This window comes from Struthio camelus, chromosome 1, assembly GCF_040807025.1.
Source record: "Struthio camelus isolate bStrCam1 chromosome 1, bStrCam1.hap1, whole genome shotgun sequence".
NCBI classification, from domain to species: Eukaryota; Metazoa; Chordata; class Aves; order Struthioniformes; family Struthionidae; genus Struthio; species Struthio camelus.
Window position 1 is genome coordinate 195,864,804 of NC_090942.1, and position 12,862 is coordinate 195,877,665.

Genomic DNA, 12,862 nt, shown 5'->3' on the forward strand with positions numbered 1-12,862 from the left:
AGTCCACGCACCAATTGTTTCTGTAGCCTTGTGCTTGGAACTTCACCTTTCTGCCTCAGTTCCCTCATTTACAGCTCAGAATTACATTTTCGATCTGCTTCACAAGAGGACTAAGTTCTGTGCATGAACAGGTATATTATTCACACTTTCAGATAGTCAGTGATTTGTATATGGCTACATAAAGCTCTGCGACAGCAAGTATTATTTTTGGAATTAAAATGAATATTAAGTTAATACTGCATTTGATGAAGTTACTAATTCATAAACAGAATGTGTGCTCAAGAAACTTTCTTCTTTTCTTTTCTGAAGACATAAGGGCTATTCCAGTTTATTGACAACAGCATTATTTGGAATGCTGCATCAGCTTCACTAAACAAACAACTCATAGTTGATAACTATGGGGACATGAGGAAGCAAAGTATACCAGTACAATTCTTACGGCAAGAGACAGTATCTTCCTCTGGGTTTAAACAAAACCACACAGAATGGTCCCAACTTCTGAATGCTTCTGTGCTATAAATACCAAATCATAAGTCAAAGCCTAAACTTCTCAAACTTTTTCTGCTGTTATGTCAGCAGAATAAAATGCTAAGCCTCCTGTAATGAGGAAGAAATTAGTCAAAAGGGGGTGGAAAAAAAGCATATTTTGTACGGTTAATATATGGTATTAGTTTAGCTCAGTGAAGCTGGCAGCCAGCACTGCTTTTCTAAGGAGGGTGGTACAAAGTTTCAGGTTGATCCTGCGGTTCCCTCCCACCACCTTCCAGCATGTATATAAATTGTCAGCTCTCCAGACCCTTTGCCAGTTCTCTCTTCTAGTGTTGCCAGAAGCAATAGAGGACTAAAGATGAAGATCCTTTCCTTATTCGCGTTTTCCGCTTTTTTATTGTCTGCTTTTGAACAAGCAGATGCTTCTGCTCACTATGACAAGATTTTAACCCATAGTCGAATAAGGGCACGTGACCAAGGGTAAGTACATGAGTTTTTCTATATATATATTTTAAAAGGGGACTTGTTAATCTTTCTTCTCCTTGTATTGTATTAAATGTGATTTGTGTGCTATGAATTTTTACTGAGCATGATTCAAGTAAAGCTTTCTTTCTAAATTAATTATTATGTTAACTATTTCACAGGAACAGTTCCTAAATAAAAAATTTTCTGGGGATTTTCAAAGAGAGACAGCATACTGTTAAACTTCATAAAATCTGGAAAAATCTAAAAAAATCACTTAGCAATAAATAAACCACATGCATTTTACTATCACAGAAGTTAATTACAATTCACGGTTAATATAATGAGGCATCATATATGTTTAATGCTTATTATCAAACGTTTTAATAGAATTGACCCCTAATCCATGGCATTTGTTCTCTTTATCCTGTCCTAATGAAAATCATGAACTCTACATAAATCCTTTTTAACACGGGATTATACACTGGGACCCCTCTGTGAAACGTCCGTTCCCACTAGAACAGTGGGGAAGACTTCTTGGCAGGGCGCGCAAAAGGCAACGCGTACAAGCCAGTCCGCTCAGGGAAATGCAACTAATTTGAACAAGCAGTGTCAGGGAAACACATGCGTCTCAACAGTTTTTCTTTCGATTGTAAAAGGTATTCTGTGGAAGAGGATTGTCTACTATCCTATCTTCCTTTGTTGCATTCCCCCCCTACATGCATGCACGCACACACACACACACTCACACTTATTTTTTAAATAAATAGTTAACTGTTTTCCCACTGTTGTAAAGCAAATGTGAACTAACTTTTGAACTGCTGAACTTTTATACTGTAAAAGTGTGGTAATTAGTGACAAAATACTTTTGCTTCTTTAAAGTTGCTCTCAAGTAATTCCTCTCCTGTACACCACCGTACTAAGAATAAGTTCTCCTCACTTCAAATCTCTGACTCTTTTTATTTACATAGCATTTTGCCCTCTGATCCCCAGTAACTCCCAAAATGTTTACTTAGACGCCTGCGGTATGCCAGACGGTTGGTAATCAAAATAGCTGATTGACTTACAGAAGACAGGGTTTCCTTCTACATAAAAAAGTCACTTTTCTTCCCCAATTCCCCACGACCCTCAGCAGCACAGATGTGCACAAAACAAAACCTTCAGTGTGAGAAGCGCGATCGCATTCACAGCTGAGCCCCTGGTGGGTGGTAATCCACTTTTCGGGGTGGGGGAGATGTGTAAGGCATATTGAAGCTTGACACAGCTGGCAGTTGCTGTCCGTCAGAGGCAGAGGGCCAAGCCAGGACGGAGGGGAATTGCCTCTCCCCCGGGGAAGGTGGGCTGTCCAAGGAACTGTGCTTGCCTGAAATCACACCTGCCCTGAGGAGAGAAGCCAGATGTCCATTTCTCACCCTTGCCCGTTAGAGACTGTTTGCTGCTATTCTACATGTAAGTTTTCCAGAGGTGCACAACAAATTCTTTTTAAAATGATTCCCATTCCCCCCGTAGCCCAAATGTCTGTGCCCTTCAGCAAGTTATGGGAACGAAAAAGAAATATTTCAGCACCTGCAGAAACTGGTACCAGGGAGCCATCTGCGGAAAGAAAGCGTAAGTATCCTATTTGAAAACTATTCCCCATTCATAGAGATAGTATAACATACTATTAGAAAACCTTTCTTTTCTCAGGGGCAAACCACCTTTTTGTTTCAAATGCATGGGCAGGAAAAATTTGCTTCATAAGTTTAAAGCATTTCAGCTTCTCTTTAGCTGCTTTAAAACCAGCTGGATAACTGACTCAATAACTGTGGCCAAAAAATAATTACAAAAGGAGTGGAAAGTCTGAAAATGACAGCACAGTGTGCAGTGCCTTTCTAAGTTCAAAGGGCTTTAAGGCGTTAGTTGAAGCAATACTCAGGAGTGAAGTGTTAGCAGTTCTGTTTTTAACACAAGGAGATAGGAGGATAAATGACCTGCCCCAAAAACACAGAGGGAAGTAATAGGCAAACTGTGAAAAGAACTCAGCAACACATGGCGGAGTCGTGTGCCCAGACCACACCTCTCCACAGACGCATGAAATCAGAGCACGCTTGTGGATATAGAGTAGGCATCTTCAGTCTGCGTCCTTTGGGGGAGTTTGGCATTCTGTTGAGATCTGCGCCTACAGTTCTGTTTTGATTGTCACCTGTTCTCACAACGCCAGTCTCTGCTTTCTCTGTGGTGAAGAATCGATAGTACCAGAATCACTGCTTCTGCTTCAACTGCAGGGTATGAACACACCGAAAAACCCAGTCCAGAACTCTACCCCACCTCTCTCACTTAGAATTCAGTAATTTATCACAGAGAGATATTTTTTACTGAATGGAATAAACTAATATTTTCCTAGCGTAGCACTTTTTCTCCTGCTGTTATGCAATTACTCGGACAACTTTCTTAGCAGTTGTCACAGGAAATCTTTACGTTCATTTTCCCATTAGCTTTTCACAGCATCCAGACAGATCTAAGGCGACAAGACTTTGTGAACTTGTGTGAAATTCATTAAATGGTCTTTTCAGAAAGTCCAAGAAGTTTATTTTAACAAAGTAAATGCAACCACAATCTGAGTTTGTGCTGGTGGATAGGGGGCACAAACGTGATGTAACTGTACTTCTCTAACTATGTAATATGATGCAGAGTGTGCATGCCTCACTAGCAGGGCTAAAATGCGAAGTGCACTACATTTCCTCCTGCTATCCTCAGTACATCTACATATATGACAATTTCTTAATGATTAAAAAAATACCATTTCATATTTAAAATTGTTATTTTACTTCAAAGTCAACTTTCCATTTTATTTCATTTCTCACTTGGTTCAGCTGTCATGGCTAAAAAAACAATTATTTAGTAGTTCTTCTTGGCCATGATCCCTACACTTATTGAGGTAAAAGATTAAGACTCCCAAATTATGGTCATGTACATGAGAGAGATGCATGAAGTAATGATTTTTGCATTGTTAAAGTCAATCATATGAATTTGCTGACAGCAGTCAGGCAAAGACCTGAAGCTTGTACTGTGTTTTCTGGTGGGCGTCAGAAGTTTTGAGTTTTCTGAGATTCCGGAAAGATGCTATGTATCATGACACAATGTTGGAAAGGATCCTTCCTCAATGAGGAAATATGTCGCGGGAGGAAGTTGTCTCCTATTTTCTTTCTGAGAAAATGTTTTCAGTACTCTGACAGCATACCAAAAAAAGATGGAGCTGAGCTATACTTCTAATACAGTGAGGCAGATAGATAGCCTCACAGTCTTGCCTTTCAAGTACTGCCATGGCTTTGAAGTCTAAACTCTAAAGTCAGTCTAGACATAAGGAATGATATCATGGCCCCATCAGAGCCCAAAAAAGACTTCATTTTCATTGGTCAATTTGTCACCCTGAGCTATTATAAGCTTTGTTGGATTAATCATTACTTTCTTTCTTTCTTTCACCTCCTTAAGGAACAGCGTTAAGCGAGAGCAGGACTAGCACAAATCATATTGAACTTCCTAACCAAACAGGTGACGCGATTATTCTAAATCCCCAGAAGTTTCTCGGGAATGCAGTTTGCTACCTAGAATTCTAACCAGTCCGTTGCTCCCATTTTGATTTTGGCTTTGTTTTTATAAGCAGTTCCAGCCAGATTAGAACCTTTTTTTCATGCAAATTGTGCATAAGGTTTGGGGATTTGAGGATGATAATAAAGATCAATTTGCAGTCAAATTAGACTCTGTCTGGTCATTTGTCCCACCTCCATGTTCAGCTTTTGAGGCTCTACAGTTTGATAGTCTTCATCAGAATCTTCCCTTGCCCTCCAGGGGGCATTATAATGCTAACTTCCCCGTTTCGTCAATGTACGTATTGTAAACAGTCCAAAATATTTCACCTTTCAGTAAAGTCTGCCATACCACTGACTTCTTTGGCACTGCATTTTATTCCACTACAGACACATTAGGAAGAAAGATATTTCCTGAAAATGATTTAGACTGAAATTTGGATATTCTCAAAGCCAATTTTAGAAAAAAAAACTGTTTCTGTGGTTTTATTCCTAGATAGATGTCATGTCTTCCCATAAGCAAAAGTGCTCTCAGCACAAAGCTGAGAGGAAATTCATCGCTTTACTGAGCTACAGCAGTAACATGAGTTATGCAATGAGAGATACCTTGATAAGCCAGAAAAAATAGTTTGAAGCAATAGACAGTTTGGATACAATGAACTATAGTTAGATGGTGACTTGGTTCACCTCACTGATGAGGCTTTAGAGGAAGGTAGGCTGAAAAGCATTTCCCAGAGCCTATGTAAGACCCTAAAGAAGAAACCTGCTGGAGCCAACCACTGGAAGACACTTAGCAGTGGGACTCGGGTGTTATTTTTGAACATATGAGGCTCCACAAAAAAGAGAGGCTGGAGGGGGGAAAAGGATATTTATAAGACTAAGTTAAATTATAGAACTTCTGCTATTATTTTGGCTATAATAGAGCATTGGTATAATTCAGTCTTAGCGGTTAATGGAAAGTTTTATAATCTGTGTACACACACACACACACACACACACAAAAGTAAGACCAGCAGATATTACTAAAGAGGTTACTTTAACAAGAAGAACAGCTATGCAAACAAAATCACTGTTTGTTCTTCGTGTTAATATCAATGTTAGCTATTCTTCTCCCAACTTTTGTACATGATCTATAGAATGTTAATTTAAGATTGGCTTTTCAATCATTTACATTTCCTATCCACTACTGTTAATTTCCAAGTGGGATACAATCTAAAGATTTACTAAAGATTTACTAAAATAGAAGTCTATTGGACTAGAAAGCTAGGCATTATTTTTTTAGAGAATATTTTATCATCATGCCAGCAAGGAGAAGAACCGGATGAGTCTCAGACCTGATCTGAATAAACTGCCAGCTGCTAAGACAAAGAGAACATAAGATAGTCTAGCTCTGTCCCCTTTCGCTAGAGATTATACTTTCCACATCAGAATGAGGTGGGAATGGCTTAAGTGCTTAAAAAAAAAAAAAAAAAAACCTTAAGAATGCAGCATTGCACACTATCTGATTATCTGAGTATCTACTCTCTTCACTTGGACTTCATCTTATCCTGAACAAGCAGGGTGATACAGATGAGGATAAATTATGGTGTGAGATGGTACTTCCCCTGTGTACTGCCTCAGTACGTGGGTGGTGCTGAGGAACTGCATCTTGCATTGAATTTTAACTGATTCTGATTTTATCTTGGGATCTGCCTAACAGACTCCCCTTCTCCCATTTCATCTTCCTCACTACATTTTGAGCACAGCTGATACAGGGACTTTTTAATTGTAATCAACCATGAGGGACTGTGAATACTATAAGTAGGAAGTTATAGTCATTCAGATTTGGATGACTGGAAAATATTGCACTTTACATTACAAGTAGTATGACAAAAAAGGCACTGATCTTGCAATGCTTGGCTGGAGGAGCATTATCTTGGTTAACTATGCTCGTCAGCCAATTCTCTGCATTTCATTAGTTATATCGTAGTTGGACATTGTAAAAAGAGCAAACTTGCCATATCTTATGCTATGCTTATAACTCAGCTTCCTCTTTGCTTTCTCCAAAAGCTAATTAAGACTGCAGTCTTCCATTGTTGCCTAGGGGTGTGGGGCAGGGTCGTGGTGGGGGGAGATAAAAAGTATTTTCTCATGAAAAAACGGTTCACAGAGTTGGGAGGACATTCTGACTGCTATTCTGCTGTACAGTTTTCTTTAGTCAGATTTCTTTTTCCATTAGCTTCTGGCAGGGATGTCACTAGGAGGAAAGGGGCAAGGTTAATTTCCTTATTAGTTAGAGAATCTATAGCCCAAACTGCATACTCATCTTGCCTTCCCTTGAGATAGCCATTCAGTAAACGGCTCTTTTCAAAAAGCTGCACGAACACTTTTGATAGATGTCTTGTCACCTGAAAAGATACACATGCCAGAAAGATGAATATGTCATGTGTGTATGTGTATATGAGAAAACAGAGATGAGAGACAATGTATTTTCATAGCACAGAGAAATTGAGATTTTTTTTTCATTCTTTGCCAGCTCTATCAATTTGCCGTGAATTATGGAATTATGATCCTCACTTTTAAAAACACACTTTGTAATTCTTCTATTGCTGTTCCAGTCTGTTTTCATTTTTTTAGTCTCTTCAAATAGTTTAGATAGACAGTGCAGTTGAAGTCCAACTTTTCATTTGAGTAAGCTTTTCAGTTTAATGTGTTTGTGGCTAATGTTTTGTCAGCTTTAGCTTATGAAAAATGAGAGAACCCTACACAGCTGCCGCTGAGAGTCTCCAGTTTAAAAGCTGGAATGCAGTGGTAAAGACTCAGCAAAAATCTTCAAGAAATTACTGTTTAGAACTCTAGTACTGCCAACATCAGCCACACATATAAAAATACATCTGTTAAGTAAAACTAGAATTGAAAATTGGCCTGGTAATTCACAGTGTATCATAATTTGAAAAGAAATAACTGAAGTCTAAGGTCTAAAGGTGCAAATTTTATTTTAAATTTTGTTAAGATGGTGCAATTTTTTGGCATTCTTTCTCCTAAAGCGGCCAAAAGCAACTCTGCAATAACTCTGTGGGCTTGACTCTGTGGGCTTTAGTAAAGTCATGCTTTCTTATAGGAGAGCAGAATTTGTCAGTCACGTCCTTTTTAAAGCTTTTGTTTCCATCATATTAACTAATAAGACATTACGCCTTTTAAGACATTCAATGTTAGGTTGAATGTTTATAAAATTATGACTATTAGCCTTGTTCTGCTGTTGTGTATACTTTACACATATTCAAGAATGAAGCTATTTTATTAACATCATCATACAACAGTTCCTTGGTATCAATGTATTGCTAAATTGTCATACATGCTATGATGACATACTCTTCTCACTCTCTTTTTGAATGATTGCAGTCTGGTTTTCACCCTCACTAAATTTACCAGTGAACTTTCCCTTGTCTCCAGACATCCTGTCTTTATTGACTTCCTTCTTCCTTCTCCATGGAGTGCTTTAATGCTTGTTTGTAGTTAGTTCTCTCGCTTATTCTTGAGCTTCTTCAGAGTCTTCCTTGGTAGCCTGAGGCTCTGCCTCTGCTGACTTTCTGTCGGCATCTATCAGTAGGACCTTCTCCTAAATACCTATTCTGTTCCTCTGTCCAGTATGTAGTTGACCTCACCTAGTTTAATTTCTGTTCAGTTTAAATAAACTTTCTTCTTTTGCCTTTACAGCCCTGCTGCCATGACTTCCACACAGTATCCCCACCATCTTTATGTCTGCCCTTCCTCAGTTTCAACTAATCTTTTCAGAATAGACCCATCAAATTAATTTTCCTCAGCAGCTATTCTAGTCACATCGTCTTTTAATAACTACATGATTTTCACATCACCTCCCATGCTCCTTCCTTGCATTTAGTCTAAACTTAATGGCCGCAATCATACTGTAAATTCAAAAGTCCTGCATGTAGTATACAGTACACCCTAACTAATTAGTAGTCTATATCGAAAAAAGTTGAATGGTAAAAAAGAGATGAAGATCTGGAGAGTGTTTACATAGCAATGCAAAAGTAGCAATAAAAAAGTAAAAATGAGAATGTGAGATAAATTTGATATAATTTTTTCCTAGCTATTATTTAACTGAGGCTTTAACTGTATTCCACAGAACTGTTTTATATGAATGTTGTCCAGGCTATATGAAGATGGATGGTATGAGAGGATGTCCTGCAGGTATAACCTTATTTTCATATGGATGAGTCAGTATACGAGAAGCATCACAACTCAGGAGAATTTAAAAGGTGGCCAATGTGAGATACTATCACCTGTTTTTAAGAAGAGTTGCCTGAGAATATGCAACTGCATTTCTGTACGGCCAGCAGAGTTAAAAAATCAGCGTGCGTTGAATTTGATCATGGTAGAAGGAGTAGAAAGGAGGACGGGAGTTTTTAATTTCTCTTACTTGTGCTATTATATTTGTGCATAAATAAACATAATTGCAACAGGGGACAGTCATCCGAGGTGGGATATATTTTATAACTTTAGATCCCTATATCTGAACCATCCTTTTATAGTCAATAGAATTTATAATAGAATTGGGCGTATCTTGGGCAGAGCTAATCTTGTTTAGATTAATTCATCTAACTTCAGATGTTTACTGAGTTTGAATGAGGTTAGTCACATTCTAAAATTGCCTGTTCCCCCCCATGACCATAAAGAGAGCCAAGGGTAACTAGCTCACGTGCAGTTGTCTGACCTATAGATGCCTAAAATTAGGAGACATCACTCCTGTTCTCATGTAGCAGTGTTTTAACAATGAGACTACAGCCATTCTTTTTCTCTGACTGAATTAATATCTACACATGTCACACACTGGAAGAACAGCAAGAGTCCTCAGAGGAAGAATTATAGTCCACCATGCCCAAATGCTGCCCACTCCTTTGCAGTTTTTGTGATTATGGATGGCATTTACTTTCCTCCTCCTCCAAAGGTCCCAAAAGGACAAACTCCCATTTCAGGTTGGGTTTGGCACAAAGCAAAACATTTTTCTACGGAAATTATTACAATATTTGTTTTTGTTTGATCGGAGTAATTTTTCAGCTCATTAAATAAACCAAAAAAAATAGCGAACAGATGTGTTTGAATGGATTTGGAATATGTTGACCATACAATTTTAATCCAAGTGCGCACTGTTTTAATATTGATTCGAACAGTTTCATAAAGCGAATTCTATTGTCCAAGCAAAACAGCCAAAGCAGATTTGATTGTGAGAAACTGAATGAAGAGTTTGCAGTGTTCTTGCCTCTTGTCTATTTTAGTTGCTCCTATTGATCATGTGTATGGCACCCTTGGTATTGTGGGAGCTACCTCCACTCAGCAGTATTCTGACATGTCAAAGCTGAGAGAAGAGATTGAAGGGCGGGGATCATTCACGTTTTTTGCACCAAGCAATGAAGCCTGGGAGCAATTAAATTCAGTAAGTGTGTGTGCGTATGTGTGTGTGTGTTTGTGTGTGTGTGTGTGTGTGCAAGCATATTTCACTTTCAGCTACTGTTGCTCTGTTAGCTGGAACTCCTAGTCTATTGTAAATTAGACTAGAAACAATAGTGAGATCTTAGATGTAAATGGACATTTCAAAAGTTACAATAAATGAAAGCATATGCTTAGCAGATACTACTGAAGCTAGAGAGGGAGTCTGAATTTATTTCAGTAGCACGAAGCAGCTATAAATGGTTCTTATTTAAGCAGAAGCATGACAAATATTAAAATTGTTGCTGTTTTTAACATAATTTGGGGGAAATTAACAGGAATATCATCAATATCAGGGAGTAAAGTGCAATTGTTTTGCTTTGTTGATGACTCAGGGGTCCTCCTTTTAGTAATGCTTTTACTTAAAATCAGTATTGAATCAAAGCACCTTCAGTGACTTGTCTGTCATGAAACCTCTTCTTTTCCATTTGTAACCAAATCAGATTAAAGCACCGTTTAAGTAACGGCAGGTCAATACGTACTGGAATCCATGTGACTCCATGGAATCCATTGCGGTATCTGGTGTCATATACATTGAAAGCAGATGTTAAAGTAAAATAGTATGTACCTCTGTCTGACTGGAAGAGTGTCCTTGAAGCTTCTAATTGATTAAACTCCTTTCTTCTTTAGGAAATTCACAGGAATTTGGTTGACAATGTAAATATTGAATTGTATAATGCTCTCCACCACCACATGGTAAACAAGCGCATGTTGACAAAAGATCTTAAGAATGGCATGACACTGGTGTCCATGTATAATGACCAGAAGCTGCTTATTAACCATTATCCTAATGGGGTAAGTCTAGTCTCATGAGGTTTTTTTTTTTTTTTTATTTAGATTAGAATGCATGGTAGAAGCAATTAGGGTTGTAGGGGACACACATCGATTATTTACCTAGGCTGAATTTTATTTTTAAAACATTAGAAATCTTCCAGTTAAGTCACTCATCTTTTTTTGCCTTAAGTGCATGGAAATGTTTATGTTAGACTACAGATTACATCAGTAGAAAACAATGCAATGACGATGCAACCAGATATGGAAAACTAATCTGAAGAACTGCAGTAACAAAACATGAATATGAAATCAATGTGGCTTGCAAAAAATCCATTGCTAGCTGAATGCTTTGCAGAAGAGTTTACTCAGCCTTTTAAATCTTACAAGGTTAAGGGTTTACTTAGTCTTTCAAGTCTTACAAGGTTTTATTTGTTTAAAAATAAAATTTGAAAGAATAACTATAAACACATGAGGCACAGTACATACATTGCCAATCCGTAAGAACGAGATTACAAGTGTATGGTCAAAGGAATGCTTACTCTTCTGCTGCTCAATTCTTCCAAAATAGGTTGTTACTGTTAACTGTGCCAGGATCATCCATGGCAACCAAATTGCTACCAATGGTGTTGTTCATGTCATTGACCGCGTCCTGACCCCTGTTGGAACTACCATTCAAGACTTCATTGAAGCCGAGGATGATCTTTCATCTCTCAGAGTAAGCGGACAAAAATAAAAATACTTCTCTGGTCTTGTAGAGTTTCCTTCTTTTCTGTCTATTCGTGTATGATACCTAAACGTAAGAGGGGTTCATTCAGTAAGGAACAGAAATAAAGTAAACCGAGGACTCCTCCAGGTAGTACTGCAAAGTCAGCCGTATAAAAAGGCAATGTATATTTTACATAAGGAGTCTGGTTCTGCTCTTTTTTGAAGGTTGCACCTCATATCAATATGAGAGAAAGTGTCCCTTCTCGTAACAAGTTGTGCCTTTTCTTAAAGTACTGAGGTAATGCAATTTCTGAACACAAGCTGCAGTTTCTTGTGCTAGATAAATAGAAATTATTTCAAAATGGACAGTATAAAATGGTAAGTTATTCTTTTCTAGAACCCGATTCATAGCAAGTCTCAGAACACCAACAGAGAAATGCAAGGAGGATTTTTCTAGCAGTGAGGAAGCTGCTTCTTTTCTATCCAAGTTTGTAATTTCCCCTTCTTCCTTTTCCATCACCTCCTCCTTCATGAGAAAAATTAGGAAATACAAGCTTCTTTTGTATGATAGCGATGAGGAGAGATATGAAGAAGATAAGAGGAATGAGAAATGTATTTTTAAATGCATTTCTGATATTTGAATTTCTGTTTTTCTTACTTCAGAGTCCTTGTTAGGCAGATTCCGCTCTCTGCTTAGCCTAAAGGGATTTCATACTGCACATGTTTAGCAAAGTATGCCATGGTTTTGTAAGTAGTTGTTGTCCTCTTCCCTCTTCTGTCTCCTTGATAAATGCAAAAAAATTTCAAATACAGAGGCACAGAGCTGAAAAAGACCCTCTGAATTTCCCCAATCCAGTCCCTTGCTCTTACAGACAACCACATAATTTAATCCCTTTATAAAACCGAATGTTCAAGCCAACCCTTTCTAGTCTCCACTTGAAAAAGAAATCTCTATTCACTTAATCTTTTTTTTTCTGTGCATTTTTACGGTATTTTTTTCCATTTAGGTTTAACTTTCTTGAACTCTTAAGTAGACCTTTTCCACCAAATCCTAGATGAGGTCTTACCTATTTCTTTATATTAACTTGCATACCTGCGTAACTCTGCTTGAGAAAACTTACTGGTTTTTCAGATACATACGACCGTCATGCTTGTTTTTCTTTCAGCTGTATCACTTTTCACTCTGCTCTTCTGACTTTTTGAAAGATGAGCTCCCAGTTTATAGCACACATACCTGCTAATTCCAATGTGCGTGCCTTTGTACTTCACACTGCTAAATTTCACTGAGTTCCCTTCTGTTCCTCCAGGAATGTGGGCAAGATCTTTCTGTGCTTTCCCTGTAGCTAACAAGTACGTGTCACCAGCAAATACCACTAATG

General features: G+C 38.0%; 1 protein-coding gene across 6 annotated transcripts in view; it reads left to right on the top strand.

Moving 5' to 3' along the window:
* The first annotated feature begins 758 nt into the window (after positions 1-758).
* POSTN (periostin) overlaps positions 759-12,862 on the top strand; it is a 37,521-nt gene continuing 25,417 nt past the window's right edge. For 3 of the 6 annotated variants that reach the window (XM_009686448.2, XM_009686447.2, XM_009686449.2), the window contains exons 1-6: positions 784-969; positions 2,461-2,559; positions 8,644-8,708; positions 9,794-9,951; positions 10,635-10,799; positions 11,347-11,493. In XM_009686448.2, coding sequence (XP_009684743.1) covers positions 848-969; positions 2,461-2,559; positions 8,644-8,708; positions 9,794-9,951; positions 10,635-10,799; positions 11,347-11,493 — 756 coding nt within the window. In that variant the 5' untranslated portion in view covers positions 784-847. Of the gene's footprint in view, positions 970-2,460; positions 2,560-8,643; positions 8,709-9,793; positions 9,952-10,634; positions 10,800-11,346; positions 11,494-12,862 lie in introns of all 6 variants that reach the window. The other 3 variants (XM_009686446.2, XM_009686445.2, XM_009686444.2) reach the window with 2 other exon arrangements.